Consider the following 12,595-nt stretch of genomic DNA (forward strand, 5'->3'; position numbering starts at 1 on the left):
CATTTTCTGACAGGAAGTGGATACCTGATGTGTTGTATTACCTTTAAACCTATCCCATTGAAAAACACAGGGGCTGAGGAATATTTTGGCACTTCCTATTGCTTCCACTAGATGTCACCAGCCTTTACAAAGTGTTTTGAGTCTTCTGGAGGGAGATCTGACCGAACAAGAGCCATGGAACGATGATGGCCCATTAGACACCTGGCGCGCGAGTTCATGTTGGGTACCCTCGTTCCAATACGTTATAAAAGAGTATGCATTCGTCCACCTTGAATATTATTCATGTTCTGGTTAAAAAAGGCCCTAATGATTTATGCTATACAACGTTTGACATGTTTGAACGAACGTAAATATATTTTTTCCCCTCGTTCATGACGAGAAGTCCGGCTGGCTTAGATCATGTGCTAACAAGACGGAGATTTTTGGACATAAATGATGAGCTTTTTTGAACAAAACTACATTCGTTATGGACCTGTGATACCTGGAAGTGACATCTGATGAAGAGAATCAAAGGTAATGGATTATTTACATAGTATTTTCGATTTTAGATCTCCCCAACATGACGTCTAGTCTGTATCGCAACGCGTATTTTTCTGGGCGCAGTGCTCAGATTATTGCAAAGTGTGATTTCCCAGTAAGGTTATTTTTAAATCTGGCAAGTTGATTGCGTTCAAGAGATGTAAATCTATAATTCTTTAATTGACAATATAATATTTTACCAATGTTTTCTAATTTTAATTATTTAATTTGTGGTGCTGATTTGACTGCCGGTTATTGGAGGGAAACGATTTCCTCAACATCAATGCAATAGTAAAACGCTGTTTTTGGATATAAATATGAACTTGATAGAACTAAAAATGCATGCATTGTCTAACATAATGTCCTAGGAGTGTCATCTGATGGAGATTGTAAAAGGTTAGTGCATCATTTTAGCTGGTATTATGGTTTTGGTGACGCCTGTCTTTGAATTGACAAAACATTACACACAGCTATTGTCAATGTACTCTCCTAACATAATCTAACTTTATGCTTTCGCCGTAAAACCTTTTTGAAATCAGACAACGTGGTTAGATTAAGGAGATGTTTATCTTTCAAAGGGTGTAAGATAGTTGTATGTTTGAAAAATTTGAATTTTGACATTTATTTGGTTTCAAATTTGCCGCTCTTGAAATGCACCTGCTGTTGATAGGGTGCACCACGGGTGGCACGCTAGCATCCCACATAGCCCCAAGAAGTTAATGAGACACACGCAAAGCATCCACAGTGAAAAAACAAAACAATAAATGATACTCACAACAGCAACAGTTTTGCAGGCTATACAAAACGCAGTGCAAAAACAACTACCCACAACCCCAAAGAAAAACACACACCACTATATAAGACTCCCAATCAAAGGCAACTCAACACACCTGCCTTCAATTGGGAGTCTAATCACCAACACAAACCCCTTAACATTCAATAAACCTGCCACATCCTGACCCAAAACTGATACCATACCTCCCTCTGCTGGTCAGGACGTGACAGTACCCCCCCCCCCCCCTCAAGGTGCAGACCCCGGAATGCACCTAACAACAGAAAATACAACAAAAAAATGTAACCCCCAAAAAAACAATTAACAATAACCCCTAAACAATAAGGGAGGAAAGGGAGGGTGGCTGCCGTCAACGACGGCACTGTGCTACACCCTCCCTCCCCAACCCACCTATCCTGGAGGTGGCTCAGGTGCAGGACGTGGACCTCGCTCCACCTTCGTCGTCGCCACTTCGGAGGACAGGCGGGCCACTCGGGCTGGGCCGGAGGACAGGAGGGCCACGCCGGAGGACAGGAGGGCCACTCGGGCTGGGCCGGAGGACAGGAGGGCCACTCGGGCTGGGCCGGAGGACAGGCGGGCCACTCGGGCTGGGCCGGAGGACAGGCGGGCCACTCGGGCTGGGCCGGAGGACAGGCGGGCCACTCGGGCTGGGCCGGAGGACAGGCGGGCCACTCGGGCTGGGCCGGAGGACAGGCGGGCCACTCTGGCTGGGCCAGAGGACAGGCGGGCCAGTCGGGGGTGGCCGGAGGACAGGCGGGCCACTCGGGCTGGGCCGGAGGACAGGAGGGCCAGTCTGGCAGGTCCGGGCAGTCGGGCCACTCTGGCAGCTCCGGGCAGTCGGGCCACTCTGGCAGCTCTGGGCAGTCGGGCCACTCTGGCAGCTCCGGGCAGTCGGGCCACTCTGGCAGCTCCGGGCAGTCGGGCCACTCTGGCGGCTCCGGGCAGTCGGTCGAGAGGTTAACCTCTCTAGGCTAGGCGGGACGAATTCGTCCCACCTACGTAACAGCCACTGCTATCCTGTGGCGCAATTTTCAAAACCTTAAAAATCCTATTACTTCAATTTCTCAAACATATGACTATTTTACAGCCATTTAAAGACAAGACTCTCGTTAATCTAACCACACTGTCCGATTTCAAAAAGGCTTTACAACGAAAGCAAAACATTAGATTATGTCAGCAGAGTACCAAGCCAGAAATAATCAGACACCCATTTTTCAAGCCAGCATATAATGTCACAAAAACCCAGAAGACAGCTAAATGCAGCACTCACCTTTGATGATCTTCATCAGATGACAACCCTAGGACATTATGTTATACAATACATGCATGTTTTGTTCAATCAAGTTCATATTTATATCAAAAACCAGCTTTTTACATTAGCATGTGACGTTCAGAACTAGCATACTTCCGGGGAATTCGCTAACATTTTACTAAATTACTCACGATAAACGTTCACAAAAAGCATAACAATTATTTTAAGAATTATAGATACAGACCTCCTCTATGCACTCGATATGTCCGATTTTAAAATAGCTTTTGGTGAAAGCACATTTTGCAATATTCTAAGTACATAGCCCAGGCATCACGGGCTCGCTATTTAGACACCCGGCAAGTTTAGCACTCACCATAATCATATTTACTATTATAAAAGTTTGATTACCTTTTGTTGTCTTCGTCAGAATACACACCCAGGACTGCTACTTCAATAACAAATGTTGGTTTGGTCCAAAATAATCCATCGTTATATCCGAATAGCGGCGTTTTGTTCGTGCGTTCCAGACACTATCCGAAATAGTAAAGAAGTGTCGCGCGCATGGCGCAATTCGTGACAATAAAATTCTAAGTATTCCATTACCGTACTTCGAAGCATGTCAACCGCTGTTTAAAATCAATTTTTACAACATTTTTCTCGTAGAAAAGCGATAATATTCCGACAGGGAATCTCCTTTTCGGCAAACAGAGGAAAAAATCCCAAAGGCGGGGGCGGTCGGGGTCACGCGCATAAGCCAGTGTCCCTTGATCGGCCACTTGAGAAAGGCGATAATGTGTTTCAGCCTGGGGCTGGAATGACGACATTCTGTTTTTTCCCGGGCTCTGAGCGCCTATGGACGACGTGGGAAGTGTCACGTTAGAGCAGAGATCCTTAGTAAATGATAGAGATGGAAAACAAGTTCAAGAAATGGTCAGACAGGCCACTTCCTGTAAAGGAATCTCTCAGGTTTTGACCTGCCATTTGAGTTCTGTTATACTCACAGACACCATTCAAACAGTTTTAGAAAATTTAGGGTGTTTTCTATCCATATGTAATAAGTATATGCATATTCTAGTTACTGGGTAGGAGTGGTAACCAGATTAAATCGGGTATGTTTTTATCCAGCCGTGTCAATACTGCCCCCTATCCTAAACAGGTTAATGAGACACACGCAAAGCATCCACAGTGAAAAAACAAAACAATAAATGATACTCACAACAGCAACAGTTTTGCAGGCTATACAAAACACAGTGCAAAAACAACTACCCACAACCCCAAAGAAAAACACACACCAATATGTAAGACTCCCAATCAAAGGCAACTCAACACACCTGCCTTCAATTGGGAGTCTAATCACCAACACAAACCCCTTAACATACAAAAAACCTGCCACATCCTGACCCAAAACTGATACCATACCTCCCTCTGCTGGTCAGGACATGACAATGATTTACAATTGTCCCGCCTATCCCTAAAAAGTTTTAAGTTTGCTGAAAATAAACACACTTGACAGTGAGAGGACGTTTCTTTTTTTGCAGAGTTTATATAAAATCAAATTCCTCCACAAATAATTCCCAGATCAATACTTTAACTTGCCCGAATGGCACCAGAACATCAATATGAAATGTATTTAGAATTTTGATCTAGCAGTACGGTATGTTAATAATAAAAGCAGATTTACTTACCTCGGTGGAGACCCTTAGAACCTCAAGAGCTCCTGTGAACAGGTTAGGCAACGCAGGTGTCTATACTTCAACAGCAAAGTTAGATAAGACAGAAGTTTCCAAAGTAGGATCTTGTAAACAAAAAGGGAGTATTGTAAAGATCCACGGGTCTTAAGCGATAGTGTAAACCTTGTGACAGACTAGCCTCCTGTCCAGGGATTGGACTTGTACAAGAAAGCTGTCATATGCTACAGAATCAGGAGGCTCCTGCCCCTATGGGCTCGGACAGGGCTTACTTATTAGATAGTGTAGCTGCAGATTGGCATACTGTATGAAATACAGAGGAGATGGAAAATGTCATGATTTTGTTGATTCTCTTGATTGTGGTGTTGATAATGTAGATGGTGAAAAAGACGGGACTGACCTGCAGCATCAAAAGCAAGGTCTTTATCTGTCAACTGAACACTCTCTGGTCCTGTTGAATCAGGGTTGATGGCCAAATCACAGTTCTTCACAGACAAATCTGTCAAAATCAGAGGTTGGGATCAAGGATCAGAAATGAAGCAAAAATGTGCAATTGTCTCCAGCACATGTTACTGTTCAAGTTCTAAGAATGGCAAGAATCATTAAGATGTACAAGTGTTTTAGTGATTGTCTCTCAAGGAGCTCATGCCAAACCTGGTCAATATGAACTATGAACTATGAAAAAAGAAAAACTCACCTGATGCATGGAAACAGAAGGCATCAAAGGGTTGGTCCGGAGCGTCATGGTGGAAGAAGACTCCTGTCATGTTGTTGGCACAGTTAACATGGGCCTTCTGTCTGAGGATGGTGGTATTTCCGTTGCTGATCCAACCATATCTAAAATCAAATATTAGCATTTGGATTTCACGTGACTGTGAATACAGATATGCATCTGTTGGTCACAGATAACTTTTTTTTTAAATGTAGGGGCATGGATCAGAAAACCATTCACTATATGGTGTGACCACTAGTTGCCTCATGCTGCGCGATACATCTCCTTCGCATAGAGTTGATCATGCTGTTGATTGTGGCCTGTGGAATGTTGTACCACTCCTCTTTATTGTCTGTGAAAAGTTGCTGGATATTAGCGGGAAGTGGAAAACGCTGTCGTACTCGTCGACCGAGAGCATCTCAAACATGTTCAATAGGTTACATGTCTGGTGAGTATACAGGCCATGGAAGAACTGGGACATGGGGCCATGCATTATCATGCTGAAACATGAGGTTATTTTTTATTGAACCTTTATTTAACTAGGCAAGTCAGTTAAGAACACATTCTTATTTACAATGACGGACTACCCCGGCCAAACCCGGCCAATGCTGGGGCAATTGTGCGCCACCCTATGGGACTCCCAATCCCGGCCGAATGTGATGGAGCCTGGATTCGAACCAGGGACTGCAGTGACGCCTCTTGAACTGAGATGCAGTGCCTTAGACCGCTGCGCCTCTCGGGAGCCCTGAAATTATTTTGGGGGATGAATGGCACAACAATGGGCCTCAAGATCTCATCACGGTATCTCTTAACATCGAAAAAAATGCAAATGTGTTCGTTGTCCATAGCTTATGCCTGCCTGTACCATAACCCCACCGCTCCAAAGGAACAATCTGTTCACAACGTTGACATGAGCAAACCGCTCTCCCACACGACGCCATACATGTGGTCTGCGGTCGTGAGGCCGATTGGACATACTGCTAAATTCTCTAAAACGAGGTTGGACGCGGCTCATGGTAGAAAAAACAACATTAAATTCTCTGGCAACAGCTCTGGTGGACATTGCTGCAGTCAGCATGCCAACTGCACGCTCCCCTCAAAACTTGAGACATCTGTGGCATTGTGTTGTGAGACAAAACTGCAAATTTTTGAGTGGCCTTTTATTGTCCCCAAAACAAGGTGCACCTGTGTAATGATCATGCTGTTTAATAAGCTTATGGATATTCCACACCTCAGCTGGTTGGATTATCTTGGCAAAGGAGAAATGCTCACTAACAGTGATGTAAACAAATTTGTGCACAAAATTAGAGATAAATCAACTTTTTGTGCATATTGGACATTTCTGGGATCTTTTATTTCAGCTCACGAAACATGGGACCAACCCTTTACATGTTGCATTTATATTTTTGTTCAGTGTAATCTACGACACGACTGTTGCTTTTTGCTATGTCCTTGTACTTTTCTAAATAGGTAATTAAACACTAAAGTAGTAAAACATTTATTAGTATTGACACAGTCAACCAAAACTGCTAGAAGTGTTTAGGTTGAGATAAGGAACATGATAAAATGTTACATAATAATACAATTTCTTGACCATTACCGTTTTGGTTTTAATTAATGTAGGTCATTCAATGAGTAAGTAGTCTACTACAAATAAAAAAACACATGAAAGATTTACACTTCCGTTTTAATATACATGCTAGGATACCACACACATCCAATACATTGCTTGATTCTAAATGGTACGCTCGTGTGGATATTGGAACAGTGACTTAGTCTTATGGAGTCCTTTTGCTGATATCCATTTAATTATTTACCCGTTGATAAAGCACATCATGTGGGTCCCAAAGAGGACACTGTGTAGTCATAAAGATGGATGGGTGACCTCACCTACAGGTCTCTAGGCCTTGGGCGTGGGCCTCGGTGACCTGTTCCTTGCTGGCGATGGTGCCGCCCAGGCTTTCACACAGTTTCTTGGCCAGGCCAAAGGTCAACGAGTAGCGAGCTTCTCCCTCCACGTGGAACACTCCAGCATGGCTGCAGCTACGGGACTTTATTATAGCTGGGGGAAGGAAGAGAAGGTGAGAGAGAGGTTAGTATTGAGGAAATCAGCCTGTGAGACACTGTGACTGCATGGCGGACATTTTGTAACTATGAATTTTAAAAACTGTATAATATTTAGACTTCGTCAAAGAAAATGAAAGAACACAACGAAGAAAGGTTACTTTTCAATATGTTCTGAAAAGAACTAGGCATTCACTAGCAACGTACATAGCAACAAGACCAACTGGTGACAAACAAAACAGGTAGGTGAAACAAATTAATATCCCCCTGGCATTAGCAGTTAAGTTGGCGTTCACAATAAAGTTCCCATCACAAATTTGGGTTTACAAGAAAATGTAAAAACAGTTAAGCCAAGTTCCCTTGTAATTATGTTATTTCAACCACCTATCGTCAGAAAAAGAAATCTGACATAATTATGTTGCTTTTCTAAAACTTCTTAACACTTAACACTTCTTAACACTTATCGTTGTTGAATAGGGGTCTTGGGAAATACCTCTGAAATCAGTAGCTAGTTCTTCTAGTATATCACTCAATCACTCAGTAAATGACAAATATGGGACCAGTTGTGACCTCACTGTAGCTCTGACGTACTTGTATTTATCCAGCACTATCATAACCTGAGTACCTCTATATAAATAGTAATGTCTGTTAGCTTTGTCTTTGTTATCTTTTTCACCTGTATAAGCCTACATTTAAGCTTTCAACACATTGCAATACATAGAGATTATGCAAATCATGTATACAATTAGTATGCATGTGCTCTTGAGTTTCGCTTCCTATAAACAGACACATGTCCCAGCCTATACTTCAATAAATACCAACTGGCCAGCTGCTACAGTCAGATTCACTGGTTTCCTGTAATAGTCTCTTTACAGTTCATTCATGCTTGGTTTTACAAGGCTTTGTAGAGGCCTATTTTGAGGCTGTTTTACTGTAAAATGAAACATATTTTGCACATTTGAATAACCCTAACTGCCATTATAAAGTTGTTGAGGTCGTTGATTGCCATTGTGTCACTCAGCATACATATGACTATGCTCCTAGACAATAGACAGCATACAGATGAATACAACTCATCTTACAAATGTATTCAAGCTAGTCATGTTCATACATTTTCCTATGAGTTATTACATTTCATAATGGTTTCGATGCAGACTAAGTGCTGTAAGATATCATGTAATATATCACTCATATATGTAATATATCACTCGTTTTTTAACCTCAGTATGGTTCTGTTTCACAATATTTTGTTTCACTGGAGTAAACACACACACACATACGCACATGCACGAATGCACACAACCATAAATCATGAGCACAAGTTTCTAATTATCTGTCATGTCATTGTTCATTGTCGCTTCAGGGCTATAACACACAATGCCTTCAGAATGTATTCATACCCCTTGACTTTTTCCACAGAGCTGGGCTTTATGGAAGAGTGGCCAGAAAAAAGCCATTACTTAAAGAAAAAAATATATTTATGCACACTCAAGTTTTCCATTTTTATTCTTCTAATTTCAGGTTTGTTTCACAATAAAAATATTTAGCATCTTCAATGTGGTAGGAATATTGAGTAAATCAAATGATACAACCCCCCTAAAAATCCATTTTAATTCCAGGTGGTAAGGCAAAATAAATAGGAAAAATGCCAAGGGGGTGAATACTTTTGCAAGCCACTGTATTCAACCCCCTGAGTCAATACATGTTAGAATCACCTTTGACAGTGATGACAGCTGTGAGTCTTTCTTGGTAAGTCTCTAAGAACTTTACACACCTGGATTATACACAATGTTTGCACATTATTATTTTTTAAATGTCATCTTGGTAAGCAATTCCAGTGTATATTTGCCATTGTGTTTTATGTTATTGTCCTGCTGAAAGGTGAATTTGTCTCCCGATATCTGTTGGAAAGCAGACTAAGACAGGTTTTCCTCTAGGATTTAGCCTGTGCTTAGCTCTATTGCATTTATTTTTATCATAGAAAATTCTGTATACCTTGCCGATGGCAAGCATACCCAGAACATGATGCAGCCATCACTATGCTTGAAAATATGAAGCTGTAAATATGAAGCTGTGATGTGTTGTGTTTTTACCCCAAACCTAACTCTTTGTATTCAGGACATAAAGTTGTCTTTAGTGCCTTATTGCAAACAGGATGCCTGCTTTGGAATATTTTTTTTCTGTACAGGCTTCCTTCTTTTCACTCTGTCATTTAAGTTAGAATTGTTGAGTAACTACAATGTGGTTGACCAATCCTCAGTTTGTCCTGTCATGGCTATTAAACTCTGTAACTGTAACGATTGGCCTCATTGGGAAATCTCTGAGAGGTTTCCTTCCTCTCCGGCAACTGAGTTAGGAAGGACGCTTGTATCTTTGTAGTGACTAGGTGTATTGATACACCATCCAAAGTGGAATTAATAACTTAACTGTGGAATTGAATCTGATTGAATCTGTATTTGAAATTCCCAGCTTGACATTACAGATAATTGTATGCGTGGGGTACAGAGATGAGGTAGTCATTCAAAAATCATGTTAATTAAATACTATTATTGCACACAGTGAGTCCATGCAACGTATGTGACTTCTTAAGAAACATATTACTCCTGAAAGTATTAACCTGTTTGGGATAGGGGGCAGTATTTTCACGGCCGGATAAAAAACATACCCGATTTAATCTGGTTACTACTCCTGCACAAAAACTAGAATATGCATATAATTAGTAGATTTGGATAGAAAACACTCTAAAGTTTCTAAAACTGTTTGAATGGTGTCTGTGAGTATAACAGAACTCATATGGCAGGCCAAAACCTGAGAAGATTCTATACAGGAAGTGCCCTGTCTGACAATTTGTTCTCCTTCAAGGGCATCTCTATCAAAAATACAGCATCTCTGCTGTAACGTGACATTTTCTAAGGTTTCCATTGGCTCTAGGAAGGCGCCAGAAAGTGGAATGAGAGCTTTCCAGTCTCTTGGCGAAAAACAGCAGGGGTTTTTGTGAGTGGTCCTTCTGAGAACAATGACACTGAGGCGCGTGTGCACGAGACGACTCCATTTTTTCTTTCAGCGTTTGAATGAACACAACGTCGCCCGGTTGGAATATTATCACTATTTTACGAGAAAAATAGCATAAAAAATGTATTTTAAACAGCGTTTGACATCCTTCGAAGTACGGTAATGGAACATTTAAAAAAAAATTGTCACGAAATGCGCCGACGCGTCACCCTTCGGATAGTGACTTGAACGCACGAACAAAACGGAGCTATTTGGATATAACTATGGATTATTTCGAACCAAAACAACATTTGTTGTTGAAGTAGAAGTCCTGGGAGTGCATTCTGACGAAGAACAGCAAAGGTAATCCAATTTTCCTTATAGTAAATCTGAGTTTGGTGAGGGCCAAACTTGGTGGGGGTCAAATTAGCTAGCCGTGATGGCCGGGCTATGTACTCAGAATATTGTAAAATGTGCTTTCACCGAAAAGCTATTTTAAAATCTGACACTGCGATTGCATAAAGGAGTTCTGTATCTATAATTCTTAAAATAATTGTTATGTTTTTGTGAACGTTTATCGTGAGTAATTTAGTAAATTCACCGGAAGTTTGCGGTGGGTATGCTAGTTCTGAACATCACATGCTAATGTAAAAAGCTGGTTTTTGATATAAATATGAACTTGATTGAACAAAACATGCATGTATTGTATAACATAATGTCCTAGGAGTGTCATCTGATGAAGATCATCAAAGGTTAGTGCTGCATTTAGCTGTGGTTTTGGTTTTGTGACATATATGCTTGCTTTGAAAATGGCTGTGTGATTATTTTTGGGAGGGTACTCTCCTGACATAATCTAATGTTTTGCTTTCGTTGTAAAGCCTTTTTGAAATCGGACAATGTGGTTAGATAAAGGAGAGTCTTGTCTTTAAAATGGTGTAAAATAGTCATATGTTTGAAAAATTGAAGTTTTTGCATTTTTGAGGTATTTGTAATTCGCGCCACTCTATACCATTGGATATTGGTGAGGCGTTCCGCTAGCGGAACGTCTGTCCCTAACAGGTTTTAAGGCTTGCCATAAAATGTCAGCTTTTCATTTTTAATTAATAATAAAAAAATAAACATAATTCCACTTTGTTGTTAGGCCAGTGACACCACATCTCTATTTAATCCATTCTAAATTCAGGCTGTAACAGCAAAATATGGAAAAAATCAAGGGGTGTGAATATTTTCCGAAGGCACTGTAACTTGACTCTACCTGTAACTCACAGAAACACAGTTAAAACCTTCCTAAACACCATTAAAAAAACGGCAATCACAACAACACTTTTAAATAAATTAGATGATGTACAGGATAATTACAATACGGTTTCTTCTCTGTGGTGTGTCCCTCATTTTACAGTACAACAATGTTATCTGTTAGGGGAACCACAGTAGAGAAAAGGAGAAACTGGACACTTCTCTCTGCATTCAGTACATTTCCTTAATCTCTTATGATGACAGTTTGATTATTGATGGATCACTAATAGTTACACATTCAACTGTTGGATGGTACACAGTTTCATTGTTCTGCCTAGGAACCGATTAACTCATTGGACAGAACAGAGAGTTCTGGGAAACTATCTTCTGTCAGTGAAACCAAACAAGAGGCAACTTCACTTTTTTGAATAGCAAATGAACAGGATGTAGCGCACACACACACACACACACACACACACACACACACACACACACACACACACACACACACACACACACACACACACACACACACACACACACACACACACACACACACACACACACACACACACACACACACACACACACATAATCATTATCAGATTTCACATGTACACACTAAGGTGGATTTCCAATCACTTTTCCACAGTCAGTTGCTAGTTGAACAGCACATTTGCATCTGGGTGAGAATCTATTCTGTGACAATCATCCAGAGTCTTGTGACATAAAGAAATGAGAGACAGAAACAACAGATTAGGGGCAACCAAGTGGGAATTACCATGTGACCTTGTCTCTGCCCTGTCTCTGTAGTGACCCTTTGCGCTTGTCAGGACCGGTGGTCAGTTTCACACACTTATCTAAAGTTTTACTTTAGCAGGCATCATGAGCAGGTGTCATGAGCGGCAGACCTGTTTACAAGACTCTCATGTATTCTCAGTCTCAGACCAAAATCGTAAAATGTCAAATGTTATCTCTTTCTCTGTGTTTCTGACTATACAAGCAGTGGGAAACACTTTGGGTAAAGGGAAAATAGCCTCATCAGCAAGGTGACGTACAACCTGGCTGCTATCAAAGGTTGATGACATGTAAAAGTATGGAGGCCTACAGAGAAGGGCCTTCAGAATACTTTGAAATAACATAGATATTCTCGTTCTGATGAAGTTTGTAAAGATAGTGAGAATATAATTTATAGAAATATTCAATACATTTTCTTAGAATGTAAGGCCTTTTTATCTACAGACTGCAGAAGCATGGACATCATGAACACACACACACACACACACACACACACACACACACACACACACACACACACACACACACACACACACACACAC

The 12,595-nt window shown here is 41.1% G+C and overlaps 1 protein-coding gene across 1 annotated transcript in view; it reads right to left on the minus strand.

Moving 5' to 3' along the window:
* LOC106561308 (CD44 antigen) overlaps nt 1-12,595 on the minus strand; it is a 39,952-nt gene that overhangs the window by 18,300 nt on the left and 9,057 nt on the right. The window contains exons 2-4 of the mRNA XM_014125121.2: nt 6,855-7,026; nt 4,950-5,089; nt 4,653-4,751 (exon numbers count right to left, since the gene is read on the minus strand). Of these exons, the coding sequence (XP_013980596.1) occupies nt 4,653-4,751; nt 4,950-5,089; nt 6,855-7,026 (411 nt within the window). The remainder of the gene's footprint in view (nt 1-4,652; nt 4,752-4,949; nt 5,090-6,854; nt 7,027-12,595) is intronic.

The sequence above is a fragment of the Salmo salar genome, chromosome ssa10, assembly GCF_905237065.1.
Source record: "Salmo salar chromosome ssa10, Ssal_v3.1, whole genome shotgun sequence".
In the NCBI taxonomy this organism is placed as follows: Eukaryota; Metazoa; Chordata; class Actinopteri; order Salmoniformes; family Salmonidae; genus Salmo; species Salmo salar.